Source organism: Salmo salar, chromosome ssa08 (genome assembly GCF_905237065.1).
Source record: "Salmo salar chromosome ssa08, Ssal_v3.1, whole genome shotgun sequence".
Lineage (NCBI taxonomy): Eukaryota > Metazoa > Chordata > Actinopteri > Salmoniformes > Salmonidae > Salmo > Salmo salar.
Genome location: NC_059449.1, coordinates 9,880,869 through 9,905,696, shown reverse-complemented (window position 1 = coordinate 9,905,696; position 24,828 = coordinate 9,880,869). Strand labels below are relative to the sequence as shown.

Genomic DNA, 24,828 nt, shown 5'->3' with positions numbered 1-24,828 from the left:
TGCAGCTGCAATGAATGAGTAGCCAAGTGTATTGCTAGCACTGCGTTTTTTACTATTATTAGTCCATCGTCGTGTCTATTTTAAGAGGAATATTTCACTTTCTCTGGTCATAGGAACATTAATTTGTGCATGAGGCAGATGCGGTGGGACTCGAGTTTCGCCATCAGGTGGAAGACGGTGTCCCCTCTCTCTGGTCAGCCTCACCAGAGGAAAGGTAGGAGAGAGCAGTGACTGTGAGAAGTGGACCCTCTGCTGTTCTCTCCCTCCCTCCACTGAGACTAATGCTGTGTTCAAAACAAGTGGGAACTCTGAAAGAATTGAGATCCAACTGGAAAAAATAGTTTTGAACGGTCATGAATTCCAAGTCAGAAACTCTGGCATCTTTCTAGACCTCCGACTTTCCAACCTGAAGATCACTGACATCATGATTTGAGCTCGTTTTTTCCCCGAGTTCCCATTTGTATTGAAAGCATCATGAAAATCAGATGCAGGTACCATCAGTCCAGTAAAATAAAAAAGCAAATTATTTCAATTTATGCTTAGCAAGTTGCTACACCAACTGATCTATTTTGTAAACAAAGCTTGAGTTTTGAAATATGGTCTGAGAAGAACAATATTGGCAGGCCAGGCATATAGCCAGTATGCTGTGATAATGTATTAGGCCTACTGCACAAACCTCATTCCTACAGAACTGTTAAGTAATGTTTAAAAAAAATCTGAGTGATAGATCAGTGAAAGTGATCTTGAATAGGTTGGTGACCACTGGCCTACACAGTACAAACACCATTCTTTTTTTAGGCACAATGCCTGGATGCAATATTCTACCCAGGAATATTCAACACTGAAATCTGTGACTCTTGTTAATCCAAATGTTCTGCTGACAACAATGAAAGTTAATCTTTTAATGCAGGGTTTGATCTAAACGTCAGAAGCTATCGAGTCAAATGGTTACTTTCTATGTTATAGAGTGGAATGGTTTTTCTGCTGGTGTATCCTGAGGTAGCTCCTCTCTGAAAATCTCTTCCCGCAGTGCGTACAGGCGAACAGCCTCGATTCAGTGTGGATCTTCAAGTGCATCTTCAGATGGTGCTGGTGGGAGAACCTCTTCTCACACTGGGGGCAGCTGTAAGGTCTCTCTCCTGTGTGGACCCTCTGGTGCCTCTTCAGGTCACCAGCCTGGGCGAAACACATGTGACACTGGGTACAGCTGAAGGGTTTCTCCCCTGTGTGGACCCTCTGGTGCCTCTTCAGGTTGCCAGCCTGGGCGAAGCGCATAGAACACTGGGTACAGCTAAAGGGTTTCACCCCCTGTTTTTTGCTTGATGTTGCTTCCCCTCCCAGAGCCTGGGCTCTAGCCCTGTCTTTTGAGTTCAACGCCTGATCCAAAAGGGCGCAGCCGTGTGAATCAGAAGGCCCCATTGACGTGGACACTGGGTCGCGATCCCGGAACGGGTGGATGACGTTTGTATTTGTCTCTAAGCTTTTCCTGTAATCTAAGAAATCTCTGCCTTGTGAGTGTCCGTCTCCTAGGTGACTATCTGCATTCCATGTTGGAGGAGTGTCGCCCTCCACTTTCACAGTCACCTCATCTACCACTATAACCTCTCCTTTCTTATCTAGGCACCCTTCAGAGTATACACTACTACTGTACCGGTTCCAGTCCCCTCTAGACAGATCAGTCTGTGTCTCTAAATCCAAGGATACGTTGCCAGGGTCCATCTCTGTAGCGTAAGTACAAGACAGGTCATCAACGCCAGTGAATAACACCTCACCATCTCCACGGGAATGAACCGTCCTCTGGACCTGGTGAAATATCGGTAAGTATTCTGAGCCGGGAATAGGAGCACAGCCCAGTGGCCCCAGCCCCAGTCTCTCTGGGTCTGACCTGTGGTCAGATCCTGTGTGTAAGAGCCTGTGTGTTACAGTTAAAGTCTCAGTGTCCGTCTCCGACTTGAGGACAGCGTTTGGCGTTCCACAGACCTCCGTGATGCTGGGTTGGGTCCTGGATGGCGCTGGGGCAGTGTCCTCCGTGGCTACAGGGGGTGTTCCAGTCGGTCCAGTCTGGATGTCTCTGCTTTGCTGTGGGTCCTCCTCTCTTTCAGTCCTCTCCTGCTTGACCCCAGGACCAGCAGCCTTTGCATCTGCAGACTGACACAAGAAGAGAGGAGGTTGTTACCAGTAAATTAGTCAAATTGGATAAATGTTGTAGGGAAGAAAGTTTCACAAGCTCCCTTATGGCAGATAAATAAGGATGTACATGTAAGCAAGAGAATAGCCGGGCACATTTGATTCACAAAGTAACTGTAGTTTTTTTATGTAACACTATTACACTAACCTCTATCACGATAACGTGCTGGGTTGAGGTTCCACTCCCATCGTCAACAGTGATTGGTTGATCATCTCTCCATGTATTGTGTCCCGCTGGCTTCACAAAGCTCCTGTGGCCTCCAGTGAGATGTCCTTCACCTGAGAGAGTGATTGGGGGAAAAGAGGTGGTTAGGTTAGCTAATGTTAGCTAATGCTCAACGCTATATTGTACTCTATTGACAGTTTTGACACTGACTATAATTGGTAAGGATGTAAGATAACGCTTCTCATAAATTATTGATATACTATTTATTGAGAAATGTATTATGTTTGATGCATCACAATGTTTTCATTGAGTCAATAATAGGACATGCAGTAAATCAAGAATTTGATAAGAATATGGTTAGAATATCATATTGTGTCTTTACTCAAGATAGCTAAGTAATCAGGCGAATTATTGCATACTATCAACAAAATGACCAAGACCCAATTCTGAGTAACACATCTGAACACATGTGCAGAGGTGAACGATGCGACAGGCACGGAGCTCTATATGAACCGCGACAGGCTGCACAAGCTCGGCCTTCTGCAACATGTACAGTACCTCTCGCCATTCCTCTGTAGCGGTCGAGGATCTTGACACTACTGGGACGACTGGTGAGGACGCGCTCTCGTGCCACCTTCAGTTCCAGTAGCTGTAGTTTCCTCCGCAATGCCCTGTTTTCTTTCTGGCTTTGAGTTATTTCCAAACGAAACACTGCATAGTCGTCGTCTACGAGTTTACAGATCTCTGCCACAGCTGCATTCGCTAGCACCTCCATGATGGAGGCTATTTGAGTGTGAAAAACCATACTGTTTGCTATTGTTATGCGTTAACTAGCTGGCTAGCGTTACCTCGATAATAGATAACATCTGTCAACCAAGTGCTGTAAGTATGTGATGTTGTGCAGTTAAATTGTTCATTTTGAGTTCCATGGTGTTAATAAACGTATAAATAACAACAATTCTAACGTGGAAATTGTTCTTGGTCGCTGTTCTTTTCCGGTTACACTTCTTCTTTGGGTTTTATGTCGAACTACACGCAAAAGGTGTATTGTCGCCACCAACTGTGCGGAATGAAATAAAACATCACAAAATACTAAATTAATTTGGATAAAAATACTGACTACCCGAAAATCTCTCAACATGATCCTTTCTTCATCTGTTTAAATCAGCAATCCATGTCTGATCCCTACACAGGCTCAGTCAGCAATAACCCTTGTAAATCTTCCGGTGTGAATTACTAAAGACCCAGATACTTTTCCTGCTGCAGCCACAATGAGTTCCTTTCTACTTGAGCTGTGCAGTTTCACAGCTGCAATGAAAGCCACAAAATCCACTTTTTTTTTTTTTTTTACATACAGCAAGTCTGGTTCTCTTGGTTGACAAATAGGCCTATTGACTATGAGCATTGGTGCATCAACTACAGTACCATTTCTTCAACTTCACTTGCTCACTCAATTATTTTGATTGCCTCCGCATAGGAGCTCTGATGTACCGCCCTAACTTTTGCCACCTCAACCTCCTTCACCCTTACAGGGCACTCCACGAACTCTGGGCCATGATCCCAACCACAATTGCAACAAGGCCATTCTTCACTCCGATCTGTATACTCCACCCGTCTGCACACACTTGAAACATGGCCATATCCTATACAATTTTTACACTAATGTTTTGGTGATAAAAGCTCTTGCTGCGTAACTCATATACCCCAGCTTCACATGCGTAGGGAGGTGCTCATCATCAAAAAACAATAGAACCGACTAACTTTCTTCCAATCTTCTTTCCACCATGCAGGTCAAGCGATGGGCACTAACCACACCTGGGATTCCTGTCACAAGGTTTTCCTCCTAAACTTCCATTGACACCCTGGAGACACCCTACTCCGGAGTTCAAAGCACGATACTTCAGGTGACTCGATTCTTGTGAGACCCACTGCCCTCTCCCTCTGTTCCTCAGACACAAAATGAATTAAGCCCACTCCTGGTCACTCTGATTGAACTTTTACCAACATACGATTCACCCTCTTTGAGACCCCGAACGGATATCCCAGATAAACATCACCATCATCAAAAAATCTCATCCCAACAAGAAACTGTTGTCCATTCCTCTCCTTCAACTCCACTCGAAGCACTTTTCATTTCAAACTCGGTATTCACTTCTGCCATCACTGACCTCTGTTTACTTCTTCTATGATATCATGGCGGTCCGCAAACAAACATTAGCTCAACATTTCTAAATCCTCCTACCTAAGAAATTCTAAGAAAATAAAAAAGAGCCCTACTAAGTTAAAATAGACCCTCCCCCATCCTCCAAATCCCTTCCAAACCCCGTTCAGCCTCAATAACCCTATACATCGACCATACACTTCAGACACAAACCATTCACATGCTTGGCAATCAGATGTAATGTACTAGGCGCTATCGGGCAAAAACCACCTCTTCCTTCCTAATCTGACCTTTGAATCTTGGTCCACCGACTTTTCTTCGGAGGGCATATAAATGCTGACACTTGGTCTGAGTCCCATCTCTTCTGCCACACATCAATCAAAATGGCTTTGATCTTACATTTGGCCTCACCTCTACCCAGTGGAACATTAATATCTGGTCTACAATTTCAATCCCTTCCACAACCGAATGGGCTGGGACCCAGCAGAATCTCACTACTATACCTAGGTTCTCAATTCTCCATAATAATATTAATGCCTCCAATAGTACATCACTCCTATTCGATTTGCCAGATGATAAACTATTCAATACAGATAGGGAATCTGAGCATACTATAATTCTGACAGGTTGTACATCCTCCACAGTTCAACTGAGTATACTGACAGTTCATCTGTTAGTCTTCTACACATCTGCACATCAAATTTAGGAACGTAAACACCTGCTCCTGTGCACCTACTATCTGGGTCCTTGGATCCATCTGTGAAAAGCCGTAAAAATGCATAAAAACTAATACCAATGTAATTGTCAACCAGTTTCCCTATATCACTGATTTCTGACCTATCTTTTCTTTTCTCTACCAAGGTTAGTTCAACAACAGGATCTAGGAGTAACCACTGAGGAACATCCCCTATCACCACAGAAGGGCCAACCTCCAACTCCCTCAGACCACTCATCAGCAAGCTTTCCTGTCCAACCAAAACCACTGCCTTGTCTACTAGTATATTCCCAACAGTCATCTAGAACAGTAGCAGTGGGATGGTCAACCTCACAGCCTTTCAGCCTAACCCAATAAGCTAATGACCATTTTTTACACTGAATATCCAAAAGCATCTCACCTACCTCCACTAGTAAGGCACATACAGATGTTGATTTAAATGCACCAATACATATCCTTAAAGCTATATACTGGATTCTGTCCAGCTTCTGAAGCCAAGTCTTCGCCTCTGTTCCATAAACTATACACCCGTAATCAATTGTCGTTCTGATCAGAGCTCTATAAATATACATCAACGATTGTCTGTCAGCACCACATTCATAACCAGAGACCGAGCGCATAAGATTCACCACTTTCTTACACTTTGTTTCAACATTTGACATGATATTTCCATGTATATCACTTATTGAACCATAGACCCAAATATTTGTACTTAGAAACCCTCCCCATAGGCTGTCCGTACAGAAACAACTGTATATTATCAGCAACTTTCTTCTTAGAGAAGAGCATACAGCAAGACTTTCGCCACTGACAATTTAAAACCCCAGTCAATTGACCATCTTTCAAAATCCACTATAGCTTGTTGAATAGATTTGGTCACATGAGAGATATTCCTTGCCCCCTTCCAAATAGCTCTATCATCAGCATATAGGTAAGCCCAAATATCCCTACCTACATTCAAAAACACATCGTTAATCATAATATTGAACAAAATAGGACTGATAGCACTGCCTTGAGGAATACCATTGTCAACTCCACAGGCATCAGATAAAATTGATCATATTTTAACTAAAAAATAGCGATTAAATAAGAACACAAACTCAGTTGTATATTCTCCAACCAATACCAAGTCTATCCATCTTAATCACATTGTATTGTATGTCTTTTCAATGTCAAAAAAGACAGAAGCCATTACTACATGACCAGAGTTTTTTCAACTTCATTGCTCACCTTTACTAATGCATCCAAAGTAGATCTACCTTTATGGAATCCACTTTGCCATTGACTCAATAAAAATCTATGTTCCAGGAAATATGACAATCATCAGTTCACACAATTTAGAGATCAGTGCTATTGGTCTGTAACTATCAGCACATGAAGAGTCCTTACCAGGCTTTACAAAAGGTAATATTACTGCACGTTTACAAACAGAAGGTATAACCCCCTCACTCCAAATCGTATGAAATAATCCAGGCAGAACATGTATGACCTCATCAGGTAGATGCTTAAACATTCCATAGCACAACTGATCATGACCTGGGGCTGTATATCCAGAGCCTATTAAGGCTGAACACATCTCATGTGTGGTAAAAACTGCATCCAAAGAAGAGTTAACAGTATCCCTTTTCTTATACACATTAACATGAGCATTTAAAATCTCACACCGGTGTTGCTTATATACAGTTGAAGTCGAAAGTTTACATACACTTAGGTTTGAGTTATTAAAACTAGTTTTTCAACCACTCCACAAATTTCGGCAAGGCGGTTAGGACATCTACTTTGTGCTTGACACAAGTAATTTTTCCAACAATTGTTTACAGACACATTATTTCACTTATAATTCACTGTATCACAATTCTAGTGGGTCAGAAGTTTACATACACTAAGTTGACTGTGCCTTTAAACAGCTTAGAAAATTCCAGAAAATTATGTCATGGCTTTAGAAGCTTTTGATAGGCTAATTGACATCATTTGAGTCAATTGGAGGTGTACCTGTGGATGTATTTCAAGGCCTACCTTCAAACTCAGTGAGTCTTTGCTTGACATCATGGGAAAATCAAAAGAAATCCGCCAAAAATTGTAGACCTCTACAAGTCTGGTTCATCCTTGGGAGCAATTTCCAAACCCTGAAAGTACCATGTTCATCTGTACAAACAATAGTATGCAAGTACAAACACCATGGGACCACACAGCCGTCATACTGCTCAGGAAGGAGACGCGTTCTGTCTCCTAGAGATGAATGTACTTTGGTGCGAAAAGTGCAAATCAATCCCAGAACAACAGCAAAGGACCTTGTGAATATGCTGGAGGAAACAGGTACAAAACTATCTATATCCACAGTAAAACGAGTCCTATATCGACATAACCTGAAAGGCCGCTCAGCAAGAAAGAAGCCACTGCTCCAAAACCGCCATAAAAAAGCCAGACTACGGTTTGCAACTGCACCTGGGGACAAAGATCGTACTTTTTGGAGAAATGTCATCTGGTCTGATGAAACAAAAATACAACTGTTTGGCCATAATGACCATCGTTATGTTTGGAGGAAAAAGGGGGAGGCTTGCAAGCCGAAGAACACCATCCCAACCGTGAAGCACAGGGGTGGCAGCATCATGTTGTGGGGGTGCTTTGCTGCAGGAGGGACTGGTGCACCTCACAAAATAGGTGGCATCATGAGGATGGGAAATTATGGGGATATATTGAAGCAACATCTTAAGACATCAGTCAGGAAGTTAAAGCTTGGTCGCAAATGGGTCTTCCAAATGGACAATAACCCCAAGCATACTTCCAAATTTGTAGAAAAATGGCTTAAGGACAACAAAGTCAAGGTATTGGAGAGGCCATCACAAAGCCCTGACCTCAATCTTGATGAACATTTGTGGGCAGAACTGAAAAAGCGTGTGCGAGCAAGGAGGCCTACAAGGAGGCCTACAAACCTGACTCAGTTACACCAGCTCTGTCAGGACCCAACTTATTGTGGAAGGCTACCCGAAACGTTTGACCCAAGTTTAACAATTTAAAGACAATGCTACCAAATACTAATTGAGTGCATGTAAACTTCTGACCCACCAGGAATGTGATGAAAGAAATGAAAGCTGAAATAAATCATTCTCTCTACTATTATTCTGACATTTCACATTCTTAAAATAAAGTGGTGATCCTAATTTTTACTAGGATTAAATGTCAGGAATTGTGAAAAACTGAGTTTAAATGTATTTGGCTAAGGTGTATGTAAACTTCTGACTTCAACTGTACTTCATCCTAAGTAACTCCACTATGTACCCTAGCAAATGTCTTCCCCAACAAGTCAGCTTTGTCTTCATCAGTTACAGCCATTTTTTGACCCACAACAAAAACTGGAATTCGAGTGGACTTGCTTCTTCCAGTCATCTTCTTTAACATATACCATACATCCCCCGCTGAGTAAATAATAATTTGTCCTTAACTGACTTGCCTAGTTAAATAAATACAATAAAAAAAACCTGTCTCTTGTAGAGCAGAACTGTCTCCATGCATTTCTCTTGCCAGACTTAATGAACCTACATACTAAAGCTTTCTTCCTTTGGAAACCAAATAGATTCTCAGGATTCATATTTCTACACAACACTCTGTAAGCCCTATTTCTTTCTCAAATAGCCGCAGTGAACTCTTCAGTCCACCAAGGAATCACCTTCCTTTTCTCACCCACTACAGTCACTGGCACATGCCTTCGGAAAGTATTCAGACCCCTTGACTTTTCCACATTTTGTTACATTACAGCCTTATTCTAAAATGGATTAAATAAAACAAACCCTCATCGATCTACACACAATACCCCATAATGACAAATCGAAAACATGTTTTAGAAATTTTTGCAAATTACAAATTAAAAACAGAAATACATTATTTACATAAGTATTCTGACCCTTTGCTATGAGACTCGAAATTGAGCTCAGGTGCATCCTGTTTCCATTGATCGCTCTTGAGATGTTTCTACAACTTGATTGGAGTCCACCTTTGGTAAATTCAATTGATTGGACATGATTTGGAAAGGCACACACCTGTCTATATAAGGTCCCACAGTTGACAGTGCATGTCAGAGCAAAAACCAAGCCATGAGGTTAAAGGAATTGTCCGTAGAGTTCCAAGACAGCATTAGTCTGAGCGGAGGGAAGGAAAGAGCAGCAGAGGGTGTCTGCCTCTCATGGTCCCTGCTCTCTCCTTTTCTCTGGTGAGACTGACCAGAGGGGACACTGTCTTCCACCTGATGGCGAAACTCGAGTCAAAACTCCTATGATGATGGCGAAATTCCTATGACCATAGAAAGTTAAATATTCCTCGATATTAAAATACGACGAGGTACTAATAATAAAAACGCAGGCCTATCACTTTGCCTACCCGGCGCACATGGCTTCTGAATCTAGTGCACCAACAGCGCAACACAAAAACAAACAGAGCACCATCCTTTATCGTTGGCTGTTCTACAGAAATGTTTGGTGATGGACTAGGAATGCCTTAAAGATCGACCAGTCGGTTGTGATCGACCGGCTGGTGACCACTGTAATAGACTGTTTACTGCAAACAGCTTGAGGTCAAGGACTGTAGACTAAATACACTGACGTACACTCCCCTACATATTTATTTGGACATTGAAGCTAAAACTTTTAATTTGGCTCTATACTCCAGCATTTTGGATATGAGATCAAATGTTTCATGAGGGGATTATGTTGTGCCCAATATAAATTAATGGTAAATAATGTATTATTTTGGTGTCACTTTTATTGTAAATAAGAATATCGTTTGTTTCTGAACACTGCTACATTCATGTGGATGCTACCACGATTGCGGATAATCATGAATGAATCGTGAATCGTCAAAGGCACAAAAAGCATACCCCTAAGACATGCTAACCTCTCACCATTACCAATAACAGGGGAGGTTAGCATTTTATATCATACCCCTAAGACAGGCTAACCTCTCACCATTACCAATAACAGGGGAGGTTAGCATTTTATATCATACCCCTAAGACATGCTAACCTCTCACCATTACCAATAACAGGGGAGGTTAGCCATTTTATTTTGAGTGGGGGTATGATATTTATGCCTCTGTAACCTTCTCATTCTTACATATCTCCAGTTGGCTGCCCGAAAATTGGCAGTTTGGTGCACGTTTTTAAGGACACACCTCATATTTCCACCCTCCCCTCCCAACTCAGCGAAAGCGAGTTGATGTTAAACAGGTAAATTAGTCAAAGTCAAAATTGCCAACGAGCAATAGAGCCCTTAATGTCTTATTCAGCCGGCTGTGTCCCACCCGTAGCCTTGTAAAGATGGCCTCCTCGCTCCTGTCGTCCTCCCCAGCTTTCCTCTGTAGCCTACTTGGAATACATGCCTAACCTTATTGTCTATAAGCAGTTCCACTGTTCCTGCCATCTCTGCACCACCACTGTCCATATCAGTCCCTTAGCCTCTGCCTTGCTCATGGGCACCTCCTCTCTCCTAAGGGCCTGTCTAGCTAGCACATCTACTTCCTCATTCTCTTCCACCCCCACATGGGCGGGGACAAAAGCCAAATGAATCTAAAACACCCATCTGTCTCCCCGGGAATTAATTGGAATACCTCATATAGCATGTCATGTCTCCTCCATGATCTGAAGGACTTCCCTCATCAATACTGCACACGAGTCAGAACACACAACAACCTTCCCCATTGCAAGGACAACAGTACTGCCAGCAGCTCTGCCGTGTATACAGCCAGTTGGTCTCTGTGATACGTCTGCTGATTGCCCTCCCACGATCTTTCACTACAAGTGTGGTGGATAAATTACCATAAATGACCTGAAATGAATGGCTGGCTAGATCCCATCAGTGGCAAGGACAGAAACCTATAGGTTTGAAGGAAGCCAATGAAACCAAGGCCAATTTCAATTCTAAATGATAAACAAGCAGAGTCAACATGTCAACAGGTTTGATCACCTATTTAAAAATGTTTGGTACATAAAGAAACAGGTACCACATAATGTTGGGGTATATTTGTTATGAATAGAACATTGGAAAAAACAAATTGAGGGAAAATACAGTGTTACACTTCACTGACAGTGTTTCGGTTATGCCAGCACACCAAACATCAAGTCTGTATCATCTGAGAATGTGAAAGGACACAGAAAGAAAACTCTCAGCCCAAGACACTTCACATGATAACTATAATATGTCAGCTAAAGAATGGTTCCCAGACATCCCCTGCGTACATCTCAAGCCACACTGCTACGATTTCTCCCCATTGTGGACACTCCTATGTCTGGTAGACCCAGGTCTAGGCCTTCTATGAACCCAGTCACCAGGCATTAGACAAGACCCTAAAGGAGAAGACAGACTTCCTGTTAGACTACCACCAGGGGGGTCTCCCACCACTCTCTGTGAATGCTGAAGCCCAGGGTGACCTGCTCTGTTCATCATGGATACTGTGGTGTTTGTATCATAGGAACAGGAGGGTCTATCAGCCCCATCCCTGCACTGAGACTGTGAAGAGAAGGGTCTGGGCTGCATAATGGATCCTCTGTCTCTCTGATGACCACCAGGACTGAGGTTGTTCAGTCCACTGGTTGTGTTCTGTGTGGTGGTGTCTCTGTCCCTCGTAGTTCGGTCCAGGTTGTGACTCGGCAAGGAAGAACGACGGCTCCTGATCCAGGGTACTGATCCGGGGCCAGGGTTTCTGACCAGCCGATTTAGAGGTCCAGTTTCTCCCTCCAGCCATTGGAGTTTATTATAAAAAAATACCCTCGCTTTGATAAAATACATTTTAGAATACTTTGGAAAAGGTTCAACATTACACTCATCTTTATGTTCTTATCTCCATCTTTCTTTATCTTAACTTCCTGTCAAGTAAACATGAATTAAGGCACTATCATTTCCTCATTATAAAACACCAGCATCAAACAACATGACAGGTTGTCAACTCTTCATCAGTGAAGCATTTTTACAGACACCATCAGCATACCATCTACTCTGTCTCATCATACTGATTCTTTCCTCAGTTCACCTCCAGTTCCCTACTACATCCTAAACCAACAGAATTAACTACAAACTAACTAACTAGTACTACGTTACATGCCAAATACTCTATACATGGGTCTTGTGCATTTTCTGCTGGTGTATCCTGAGGTAGCTCCCCTCTCCCATGTGGACTCAGGTGCATCTTCAGCTGGTCCTGGCGAGAGATCCTCTTCTCCCACTGTTGGCAGCTGTAGGGTTTTTCCCCTGAGTGGAGTCTGTGGTCCCCTTCAGGCGGTGCTGGTGTGTAGTGCTGAGTGATTACTGCTTTTTGAGGTCGGTTTGGTTTCGGTTCGATTATTGTACGTTTTTAGGCCTATTTGATGACTTTATTATTTCATTCCAAGTCATCATCTCTATAGAGATGCCTATGCTGTCTGACAAAAATCACAATCTTAATAGTTCCTCAAAGTAAATAAGGCATACTTTTATGACTGAATACCAAATATCAATCTTAGATCATGCATTTTCAGGTAAAGCAACTGCTCTCGATCACGCCTTCTTTTGTCTCTCTCCGTCTCAGACCGGACAAGTAGGCACGCAATGGATTATGGTCATTGTGGTTAATTACCACGTTTTCTGCGCTAAACTACGAAGAATATTGTCCTGTTGGAAACTACAACTCCCTACTATATTGCACAATTTGGGCTTGATCTGACTTCTCTAGAGAAACTGCTGCATTGCGCTCACAGAAAAAAAACGAATGGAATTCAAATAATTGAACCAACATCAGTCAATTAATTGTTTAAAAACTGAAAAAGGATCTACATTTCTGTTAATTGCGCAGTACTACTGGTTGGAGAGCCTGTTCTCACACAGGCGGCTGCCAAATTCTTTCTCCCCCGTGTGCATCCTCTGGTGGATCTCCAGCTGTTTGGTGAAACTGAAGGCTTTCTCATAGAACGAACACAGGAAGCGCTTCTCTTTGCCACCGGATCTACTGATAGCGTTACTACTATTGTCATTTGTCAATGGGCTTGTGTAGGTATTTAGTGTTGAGGCACTGGCATTGTCTGAGGTCTGGTTTAACATTAGGAGAGTGTGAGGAGGATGAAGGCCAGGGAGTGTCTGTGTTGTCTCAGGGTTCATGTTCCAGTTGATAGATCCTATGGAAGGCAGGCTGAAGGCAGCACCTGTTAGGGGGTTAACCTGAGGCTCCATCAGTCTCTCTGAATCACAACTATAGGAGCAGGATGGAGCATCGCTAGCCAAGTCTATGTCTGTCCTCTCTCGCCACATGACACCTCTCCATCGACCAAATCTACGCCTCACTCTGGTCTCAGCCAGTCTGTTGTCATGGAGACTAAGTTTGGTTGTTGTTTTGTAGTCAACTGTGTTTCTGGTTGTGGTTAACAGTGTTGTTCCCCAGCCCAGAGTTGAGGATGCTGTCCCATCCACTGACCTCCACTATGTCACCTCTGGTCCTGGCCTTCTCAGTGATGTCGGCCCCAGGCCCTTGGCTTCACCGGTCTGGGAATCCAAGATGGCCTCCCAGTCTCCTCTGTTAGCCTCCAGCCAACCACCTGCAGGAAGAGGTTCGAAAATAGACTTTACAAACATGGCAGAGAACATTCTACATGTGGAGATTTTTTAGTCAAGTACCTGGTGAAGTTCATCCATTATAATGTGTGTTTTTTATGTAGACATAAGTTGTATTGATTTCATTTTATGAATGAAGATATTACTGTATGTAGGATATATGTATTTCTCCCTTACCTTGCTCCCCCATCTTTAGTCCACTCAGCAGATCAATGCTCTCTGGTTCATCTTCTATTGTCTCCTCTTTGACCAGCAGCAGATCAGGCTTCCCATCCTCCATGTCTACTGACTGTAAGAGATACAGAGTGAGAGGATGTTGGATCAAGAAATCTGATATGAGCACCCTGCTATGGAGCATCTTCTGATTGGGCAATGAGGGATTTATATGAGTACTATGCAAACATGTTAGTAGATTTTATACTATGCAAACGTGTACATTGATTTGATTACTTGAAACTCTAATGGTTTGATCATTCAATGACATGGTCCCACACTTACAGATCCACAAAAGCAAAATTCACTTTTCTTTGCTGAAATATGATGGCCAGAGCTTACCATGATGTTGTACAACGATTTACGTCAATAGGTCCTCATTTTTGTCAAAGTATGCCATATTTGGGCTTGAAATAGAAAATCTGAAGTTGGGCATTCTTGGAAATCCGTGACAATTCTGTGTCTTTCCTATGAGATGAAATGCAAATTATTTTCAGGATATGTTTCTTTTCAGGCCTGGGTTTTATTTCAACGTTACCACCGACCAGCATGGCATTGTTTATTAATTAGAAACACCTGCAAAGCTCTACCAATCCGTGAGTCGCGACTGAGCTGAGCCAAACATTTTAACCCAAAATGATCATAATCCATTGATAAATTATAACACATGTATCTATTTTGTATTAAAAAAATAACCATATGGCCATTTTAGAAATGTTATAATTGCGTGATATGATTGCATTTTGCAACCCCCCTCCCCCGAGATAAATGGTTTTGACCACTAAAGTTGTGCTTCACTACACGCTCCAATGCTTTGATTGGTGCAGCTAAAAAAACACAAGTGTCTATCCTATAATGAAAAGGCACCCACAAAAATTCAAGGAACTTGTTTATGTATTTTGTTGTGCTTGTTGTTACATTTGTATTGGTGTTTCATGTCCGATACGCTCAGGGTGTTGTTGCTTGTCATTTGGGCGTGCATCATGAGCAAAGTCATTGTAGCCTATAATTTCACTTCCCCTGTGAGAACCATGATCATTGGATTTGACTTTGCTGTACCGCAGCCGAATAGCCTGCTCGCAGCCTAACAAAGGTTGCACCGTGTCCATTACGGTGTAGAAAAACGCATCTTGAACTGTTCTACAGTTATCCATATTAACCGGAGCTTAAGCTTATTCTTTCAAATGATTTCTAGGGCAAACTCACGGCCACAATTTTTGGAAGATGTCAAAACTTTGGAGATAACAACAGATGGCGATGTCAAAGACTGATTTCCCCTATCCATTTTATGTTTTCCCTAAATGCTTATTACAAATCCGTCCCCAGAACCAGCCATAGCCTAGCCAGCTGGCTAATCCTTTGAATACAGTGTAGTTAAGATAACATTAGCTAGCTAGATAAGGTTAGCATGTTAGCTAGCTACACTGACAGCTGTCAGTGGCCTATTTGTTGTTGTTTCTCCACTCAGTCTGGAAATCACCACTGCATCATTCTTCAGAGGTGGAACCTAAACAAGCATTTCCACTCTAGGACAGGAATTACATCGAAATAGGGGCAGCATTGCCCTCTTGTGGTGCCCTTTAAGACAAAATGAATCAAGACCTAGGCTTGTATCCACACAGAGTCTCAGAGTATGAGTGCTGATCTAAGATCAGGTCCCCACCTGCATATAGTCTTATTCATTATGATCTAAAAGGCAAAACTGATCAGAGCCTAGATCAGCACTCCTACTCAGAGGCTTTGTGGATATGGGCCCTGACCTAATACCATTCAGACAGTAGTTCACAGTAGGCTCACCTCAGTGGGACTGTGTTTGGTCCTGTGCTGCTCAGCTTGTTCCTCTGTGGGTTCAGGAGGAGGTGTAGTCTGGTTGTCTTCCATGACCATGTTCCCCTCAGGGTTCCCCAGACCCTCCTCACACCCCTCCTCCTTTACCAGCAGCACCTCTGGACCCTCCTCCTCCTGGAAGAGAGGTGATACAGATTACACAGACATACACTCCCTCAGGTACGTACACACAGATAATAAACACACTTTTAAAATGTGTTTCCCCATCTCTACTACATTTGAGTCCTATACTGTAGTTATAGAATGACTTCACTGTTGTTAAATGCATCATGGTGGACATAAATATGTGGGTAAAAATAGTCAAAGGTTATCATCAGACAAACCAGACTAAACTATTTGATGTGTACAGTAGGTGTTTGTTAGTGTGTGGGTATGTGTAGGTATATTTAGTAAGTGTATATTGGCGTCTGCTAAATGACGTAAATGTAAAATGTTATAAAGTGCTCTTGTGTGTATGTAGAATAGGACGAGATCAGATGTGATGTATACTAAAGAGAGTCTCAATGAAAGTCAGAGTGAAGTCCCATTTTGTGTTTATTAAACATAAACAAGTGTTAAATACACCATATGAAAACCACACATACACGTCTCAACTAAAAATATGCATGAACTTAAAAAAATTAAGTAGTTTAATGGAAGTAATCAAATAGGCATTTTTAGAACATATATCCTACACAGTACAAACACAATATGTATCAGACTTTTTAGGCTTATATATCACACAATGTCTGGATGCAATATTCTACCCAGGAATATTCAACACTGAAATATGTTACTCTCGGTATTCCAAATGCATCTGTGGATCTTTTCTGCTGACAATACTAATGATTATTTCTCTTTAAAGCAGGATTTGATCTAAACCTCAGAAGCTATGGATTGGAATAGTTACTTTCTATGTTATAGAGTGGAATGTTTTTTCTGCTGGTGTATCCTGAGGTAGCTCCTCTCAGAGAACCTCTTCCTGCAGTGTGTACAGGCAAATGGCCTCTCTCCCGTGTGGACTTTCAGGTGCATCTTCAGTTTGTCCAGGCGGGAGAACCTCTTCTCACACTGGGGGCAGCTGTAGGGTTTCTCCCCTGTGTGGACCCTCTGGTGCCTTTTCAGGTCTCCAGCCTGGGCGAAGCACATGTGACACTGGTTACAGCTGAAGGGTTTCACCCCTGTGTGGAACCTCTGGTGAATCTCCACCTTCTGGAGGCAGCTGAAGCCTTTGTTACAGAACATGCAGAGGAACCGCTTCTCTTTACTATTGCCTGATGTGGCTCCCCCTCCCTGAGTTTGGGCTCTAGTCCTGTCGTTTGAATTCAATACCTGATCGAAAAGGCTGTGTGAATCGGAAGGCCCCATCGATGTGGACACTGGGTCCCGATCCCTGAGTGCGTGTAAAGGGGAATGGGTCGCGACATTTGGATTTGTCTCTAAACTTTCCCTGTAATCTAAGAAGTCTCTGCCTTGTGAGTGTCCGTCACCTGGGTGACTATCTGCATTCCATGTGAGAGAAATGTCACCCTCCATTTTCACAGTCACTTCATCAACGACTATAACCTCCTCTTTCTTATCTAGGCACCCTTCAGAGTATACACTACTACTGTACCGGTTCCAATCCCCTCTAGACAGATCATTCTGTGTCTCTAAACCCAAGGGCATGTTGCCAGGGTCCATCTCTGTAGAGTAAGAACAAGACGGATCATCAACACCAGTGTCTAACACATCACCATCTCCACGGGAATGAACCGTCTTCTGGCTCTGGTGAAACACCGGTAAGTATTCGGAACCGGAAGCAGGAGGACAGCCAAGTGGCCCCAGTCTCTCTGGGTCTGATCTGTGGTCAGTTCCTGTGTGTAATAGCCTGTGTGTTTCAGTTAATGTCTTGGTGTTGGTCTCTGACTTGAGGGTGGAGTTCGGCATTCCACTGACCTCCGTGATGCAGTGTCGGATCCTGGGCTGGGCAGGGGAGGTGGGGTCCTCCGTGGCGACAGGGGGCGCACCAGATGCTGCTCCAGTCTGGATGACTCTGCTGTGCCATGGGTCCTCCTCTCCTTCAGACCCCTCCAGCTTGACCCCAGGACCTGCAGCCTCTGCATCTTCTGACTGACACATGAAGAGAGGAGTTTATTACCGGTACATGAGTTGAATTGGATAACAATGTCGTAGGGAATGCGATCTAACCTCTATCACGATAACGTGCTGGGTTGAGGCTCCACTCCCCTCATCAACAGTGATTGGTTGGTCATCTCTCCATGTGTTGTGTCCTGCTGGCTTCACAAAGCTCCTGTGGCCTCCAGTGAGATGTCCTTCACCTGAGAGAGTGATTGGGGGGAAAGAGGTGGTTAGTTTAGCTACTGTCAATGCTCAACAATATATTTATTGACACTGTCTAGAATTGGCAAGGATGTAAGGTAACACTAAGCATAACTTATTGATATACTATTTATTGATTGATGTATTATGTTCCATGCATCATATTGTTTTCATTGAGTAAATAATAGGAAATGCAGTACATCGAGAATCTGGTTAGAATATGATATTATGTCTTTGTGCAAGATAGCTATGTAATCAGGGGAATTATTGGATACTATCCAAAAACTGACCAAGACCCAATTCTTGAACACATGCGCACAGAGGGGACACATGAGCAGAGGGGAACGGGGCGATGTGCCCTGAGCTGAGCTGTGATGCCCATTCACATCGTGACGTATTTTACTAGGCCATACGTCATCTTCACGCAATCTCGTTCCACCCCTTCACGGAGACAATGGCTTTTTCTCCGCAATTTCAATCAGGCAAATGAGGTTTACAGGTGGATCCCAACATGTGTAATGTGATAAAAACAAATTATGTTAGCTGTGCAAGACATTTTATAGATAAAATAAGTAGCGTTCTTAAATATCGTTCTTAAATGTGTGCATGCTTTTCTCCTCTGAAAATACAATAACTTGAGTTAATTTCTATAAGCAATCACATAGAGAAGTGCGATTAGACAATTCCTAAAACACTTTAGTCCTCACCTTTGTGCACAAAACATCAATTGAATTATATAAAATATATATATATAAAATCACTCACAGCAAAAGATATTAACATTTTGTATTCACCCAATGTCTGCCATGTTTTTGGATGACGTCGTCGCTGCTCCCTATGTGCTAGTGCGCATGTGATGTTAGTCTGTATAAACCGGGAAAACTACGGTCAGACATTTTAGATGCAGTCTCCAGTTCTTATTATACGTCAGTGATTGACACGCTCCTCGACCACTTGGTTTCCGGATCACAGGGGAGAGAGACAACGATTATGGAAATACTGACAAGATACACATCTCTCCGCCCTAAAAATGGGAGTTGTTGTCCACAAAGCGGCACGGAGGGCTGTCTAGCTCCCGACTATCCTTTCTTTGGATTGGTGGATACGTCTCATTATTGTAATCCTTTTTTGAATATTCGATGAGAGTTGTTGACGTCAACCGCCAGTATTCAATGGAGAGAGAAGCTACGCTAATAGCCTCATTACATTTATAATAGCCATCTCGAGGCAATTACGATATAAAATGTTTTTTCCCCCCCCCGGTTGCCGGGATGTCACGTCGTACTTACACTCGTAACACCTTAAGCATTACGAACTTCTATTCGACCAAATAAAACTCACGCAGCAAATAAGGCATAACATTTTTTGTTGGCAAAATTCAACACAATCATTGACCTCCCTACAAAAATTCATTGCTTGGTGGGCGGAAATGATAAAACGCCACCTGCTGAAGGGTGACAGATTTTCCTCGAGTTGGGCCTCTCTCTTCCTCCCTGTGTCAGGTGCCAAGCAGTTGCCATACTAAACTGTGATGCAGCCAGTCAAGATGCTCTCAATAGCGCAGCTGTAGAACTTTGAGGATCTGAGGGCCCATGCCAAATCTTTTCAGTCTCCTGAGGGGGAAGAGGCATTGTCGTGCCTTCTTCACAACTGGGTTGGTGTTTGTGGACCATGATAATTCCTTAGTGATGTGGACACCGAAGAACTTGAAACTCCACTACATTGACTCCTGTCAATGAGAATGGGGGTGTTTTGGGCCTCCGTTTCCTGTTGTCCACAATCAGGTCCTCTGTCTTGCTAACGTCGAGGGAGAGGTTTCCAGGTCACTGACCTCATCCCTATCCTGTAGTGTTGTCACGGTACCAACATTTTACAAATGATACCAGGCCAAGTATCGCAATACCACGGCAGAAAAATTCAGTGGACTAGCGTCCTGTTCGCCCCGTCCCCTCCAATGCTTGTTCCCGTTTTCTAAACCTTATACCAAGGATGAAATGATATACAATGTATCAACTTTGCTCACTCTCTGAGCTGCTCCAATGTATCAAATGTAACAACAGATAACTGATCAGGGACTGCATCCCTGCTCAGCATCACAGCTAAATTCTATTTTAAAAAATGGAGGAAAAGATGAGCATTAAGAGCAGACGGAGAGAAGCAGTTAAGTGATGGTTGGAATGGGATTGGCTGATTACAAGAGACTAGTTGCTAAATTCCTCTTGCCACTACGCTATATATGACTGGGTAAATAACTATTTTGAGTTAATGTGGACCCAGTGACTCAGACTTGACCACTTCGAGTCCCAGTGCCCGAGTCCTGGTCCGACTTCAGCCACAGCAACTCGTGACTTGACTTGTGACTTGAGCACAGGGGACTCAAGGTTTAGTGACTCTACTACATCACTGGGCGAAACACTACTCTCTCTCGCTATGCGCGTCTATGTGTATTTTTGTTTCGTATGTAATGTGTATTATCTATGTAGCCTGAATTAGGAATTTACATGGACAGATAATTCTTTTATAATCAGGGGTGAAAGTAGATTTAATGTATTCCCGGTATGGACGAGCTTAGTCATAGAATTAAATATAGAATCGCAGTCGTAAAGATTTGCTTTTTAACTTTTAAAATGTAATACATTTTATTGTAGTATAAACACAACCAGTCATGTTTTCATCTGATCAGTGGAGGCTCATCAGGAGGAAGGGGAGGACCATCCTCCTCAGTGAATTTCATAAAAAAATTTAAACCTGAAAAAAAGTTATAATTTTAAGATAAAACGATACTAAATATATTCACATCTTACCAAATAATTGATTATAAAACACTGTTTTGCAATGAAGGTCTACAGTAGCCTCAAGAGCACTCTAAGGTAGCACCATGGTGTAGCTGGAGGACAGCTAGTTTCCATCCTCCTCTGGGTACATTGACTTCAATACAAAACCTAGGAAGCTCATGGTTCTCACCCCCTTCCATAGACTTTCACAGTAATTATGACAACTTCCGGAGGACATCCTCCTACCTATCAGAGCTCTTGCAGCATGAACTGACATGTCCGCCCAATCAAAGGATCAGAGAATTAATCTAGTACTGAAAGCATAAGCTACAGGTAGCTAGCACGGCAGTGCATAAAATGTGTTGAGTAGTTGACTCAAAGAGAGAAAGACAATAGTTGGACAGTTTTGAACAAATACATTTCTTCAAAAATGAAGGAGAAGCAAGAAAGAGATTTAGTATTTTTTCCCCATTTTCACTTAGCGAATGCAGCTAGCTAGTTTAGTCTACTCAAACACCCAGCTCAAATAGCGAGGGGTGCCATGTTAGCTAGCTGGCTATGGCTAGCCAACGCTAACATTCCCAAGTCAAGGTAAGCTTTTGGTTTTAATTTAATGCCACCGGGGCCCGCCAGTGTAACTGCTAAACTTCTTGCTAACTGTACTGCATGATTGTAGCGGGTTTAACGCGTTAGTTCTAGTAGCTATGTTGACAACGATGTAGGCTGTGTGTAGCGGTTATGATATGAAGGTTTGGCTTGGAAAGGTTTTGTTGTCTGGTCACACAGCCTGGGTCACAGACAGCTGATGTGTTGTACACTAAAGCCTGCAAGCAAAGCGTGTAGATGCGAGAAGTAATTAACGAGCAGTGATCATGCTGTTTGTATGCGGCTGCTATGAAAGTGAACTGTGTTTGCGTGTGATCAGGGGTGTATTTGTTCTGTCGATTCCGTTGAAAAACGTTTCTTCAACCAAAGCAAACGATACGGGGATAAACATACCTGAATTTGTACAATAGAAACTCTCGTTTGCAACTGTTGGATTAATGATTACACCCTAGATCAGCTAGATGCAGGCAAGAGTGTGCAAGGTGGTATTGAATGTGTCACTGTCTGTCACCTTGATTACTCAAATGTTTCGACCTATGCACCTACATTGTAAACTTTCATTCATAGGCAAGGTTGTAGCAACCTCATGATGGGTGTAGGGAAAATTTGAGTATCATGTAGTAACCTAAACCTATCGAAGTTACATTGAGCAGGGTGAAAGGAATATGAATGACAGTCACCCAATATGCTATAAAATAAATAAGGCAATGCTCAACAGTTTCCCGTGTGTATCAAGAATGGTCCACCACCCATTGGACATCCAGCCAACTTGACACAACTGTGGGAAGCATTGGAGTAAACATGGGGCAGCCTCCCAGGGGAATGCTTGACACCTTGAGTCCATGCCCCAACAAATTGAGGCTGTTCTGAGGGCAAACATTTGGAAGGTGTTCCTAATGTTTTGTACACACTGTATATGTTTGTCATATTTCTGCTGTTGGGAAGAGAATAGGATGTTATGCAGAAAAAGTTGTTGGTAGGACAAGGCTATGTATATGCACATGGAAGTCAGTGATGTATGTTTACTGAAGGTTAATGAGGCAATACAAATGTGATGTGACTAAAATGAAAGGGCATTTAGTTGACTAAAATGGCCCACTGTTTTCGTCATTTTGACAATAACTAGACTAAATCATTATTCAAACGACAAAAATGTGACTTCATTATATTTTATAAGACTGAATGATATATTTGTCAAAATGACTAAGACTAGATTAAATCTAACATTAACACTACTCCGCCTGCTAAATGTACCTCTTGCCATTCCTCTGTATCGGTCGAGGATCTTGACACGACTGGGACTGGCGGGGACGCGCTCTCGCATTGTCCTCTCTGCGCGCTCCCGTGTCACCTTCATTTCCAGTTTCCTCCGCAATGCCCTGTTTTCTTTCTGGCTTTGAGTTATTTCCAAACGAAACACTGCATAGTCGTCGTCTACGAGTTTACAGATGTCTGCCACGGCTGCATTTGCTAGCACCTCCATAATGGAGGCTATTTGAGTGTGAAAAATCATACAGTTAGCCATTGTTAGCAGTTAGACGTTCTAGGTATCGCTAGTCTAGGTAACGCGCTTGCTAGCTATCAACCAAGTCCTGACTCCAATGCGAATTAAACACTACCTGAGATAACTAATGTAATGTTGTGCAGTTAAATTAGTCATATTTTAAGTTCCATGGTGTTAAACGTCTAAATAACAACAAAAACGCTTTCGTGGAAAATGTTCTTGGTCTCTTTTCACTTCCGTTAACACTGAAGTAAAAGGATCTCATGGGTTGGCGTCATGGTGCAAAGGGTGTGGTTAATTGAAAAGTAATGTGCGCTGTTCTTTGAAATACTGCTTATCACACATCAAACATCCTATTAATGATCACTATCTTTGAACTAGCCTAGGTTTACAGTCTCTAAAAACAGGTATTTACACAAGCCTGTTTCAAATGACAAGTTAATGAGGGGTATGTGGTTAATTACCCTCTTACCCCAAGACACTTCACATGATAACTATAATATTTTAGCTAAAGAACGGTTCCCAGAAATCCACTGCTACGATTTCTCCCCATTGTGGACACTCCTATGTCTGATCAGGTTAGTCAGGAAGGAGAAGCTCTTGTAACATAGTTTGCACTTGAAGGGCTTGCAGACTAGTGGTAGGCTTGATTACCAACAACGACGAGACGGCCTACAGGGAGGAGGTGAGGGCCCTCGGAGTGTGGTGTCAGGAAAATAACCTTGCACTCAATGTCAACAAAACAAAAGAGATGATCGTGGACTTCAGGAAACAGCAGAGGGAGTAGCCCCCTATCTACATTGACAAGACAGTAATGGAGAGGGTGGAGAGTTTTAAGTTCCTCGGCGTACACATCACGGACAAACTGAAATGGTCCACCCACACAGACAGTGCGGTGAAGAAGGCGCAGCAGCGCCTCTTCAACCTCAGGAGGCTGAAGAAATTCGGCATGTCACCAAAAACACTCAAACTTTTACAGATGCACAATCGAGAGCATCCTGTCGGGCTGTATCACCGCCTGGTATGGCAGCTGCTCCACCCATAACCGGAAGGCTCTCCAGAGGGTAGTGAGGTCTGCACAACGCATCACCGGGTGCAAACTCCCTCTTCTCCAGGACACCTACACCACCCGATGTCACAGGAAGGCCTAAAAAGATCATCAAGGACAGCAACCACCCGAGCCACTGCCTGTTCACCCCGCTATCATCCAGAAGGCGAGGTCAGTACAGGTGCATCAAAGCTGGAACCGAGAGACTGAAAAACAGCTTCTATCTCAAGGCCATCAGACTGTTAAACAGCCATCACTAACATTGAGTGGCTGCTGCCAACATACTGACTCAACTCAAGCCACTTTAATAATGGGAAAATTGATGTCATCAATTTATCACTTGCCACTTTATATTATTTATATTAGATAATGTTTACATAACCTACATTACTCATCTCATATGTATATACTGGAATCTATACCATCTACTGCATCTTGCCATCTTGATGTAATGTATCACTAGCCACCTTAAACAATGCTGCTTCTTTATATGTTTTCATACCCTACAATACTCATCTCATATGTATATACTGTACTCCATACCATCTATTACATCTTGCCTATGCCTTTCGGCCATCACTCATTTATATATTTTTAATGTGCATATTCATTCCTTTACACTTGTGTGTACAAGGTAGTTGTTGTGGAATTGGTAGATTACTTGTTAGACATTACTGCATGGTCGGAACTAGAAGCACAAGCATTTCGCTACACTTGCATTAACACCTGCTAACCATG

General features: G+C 42.7%; 2 protein-coding genes across 2 annotated transcripts; both read right to left on the bottom strand.

The window, feature by feature from the left end:
• Positions 1-887: 887 nt before the first annotated feature.
• On the bottom strand, positions 888-5,459 carry LOC123744268 (ras-responsive element-binding protein 1). Its single transcript, XM_045723188.1, has 3 exons — positions 2,912-5,459; positions 2,336-2,466; positions 888-2,148 (listed from the first exon to the last, which is right to left on the bottom strand). Exons 1-3 carry the CDS (start codon positions 3,156-3,158, stop codon positions 961-963), a joined length of 1,566 nt encoding a protein of 521 aa, XP_045579144.1. The 5' UTR covers positions 3,159-5,459; the 3' UTR covers positions 888-960.
• Positions 5,460-13,046: 7,587 nt separating this feature from the next.
• LOC123723913 (uncharacterized) lies at positions 13,047-23,307 on the bottom strand. Its single transcript, XM_045722611.1, has 7 exons — positions 22,793-23,307; positions 18,027-18,157; positions 17,775-17,948; positions 15,807-15,971; positions 14,024-14,085; positions 13,674-13,830; positions 13,047-13,277 (listed from the first exon to the last, which is right to left on the bottom strand). Exons 1-7 carry the CDS (start codon positions 23,061-23,063, stop codon positions 13,047-13,049), a joined length of 1,191 nt encoding a protein of 396 aa, XP_045578567.1. The 5' UTR covers positions 23,064-23,307.
• Between the last annotated feature and the right edge of the window lie 1,521 nt (positions 23,308-24,828).

What these genes read in the sequence shown, in the direction of transcription:
- LOC123723913 (XM_045722611.1), bottom strand. Translation starts at nt 23,063, where the DNA reads ATGGCTAACTGTATGATTTTTCACACTCAAATAGCCTCCATTATGGAG. An exon ending in TCCGACACTGCATCACGGAG is followed by an intron (nt 15,972 to 17,774) that starts GTCAGTGGAATG and finishes CCTCTCTTCCAG; the next exon opens with GAGGAGGAGGGTCCAGAGGT. An exon ending in CCAAACACAGTCCCACTGAG is followed by an intron (nt 14,086 to 15,806) that starts GTGAGCCTACTG and finishes TATCTCTTACAG; the next exon opens with TCAGTAGACATGGAGGATGG.
- LOC123744268 (XM_045723188.1), bottom strand. Translation starts at nt 3,158, where the DNA reads ATGGTTTTTCACACTCAAATAGCCTCCATCATGGAGGTGCTAGCGAAT. An exon ending in CTACAGAGGAATGGCGAGAG is followed by an intron (nt 2,467 to 2,911) that starts GTACTGTACATG and finishes TCACTCTCTCAG; the next exon opens with GTGAAGGACATCTCACTGGA. An exon ending in AGCACGTTATCGTGATAGAG is followed by an intron (nt 2,149 to 2,335) that starts GTTAGTGTAATA and finishes TTCTTGTGTCAG; the next exon opens with TCTGCAGATGCAAAGGCTGC.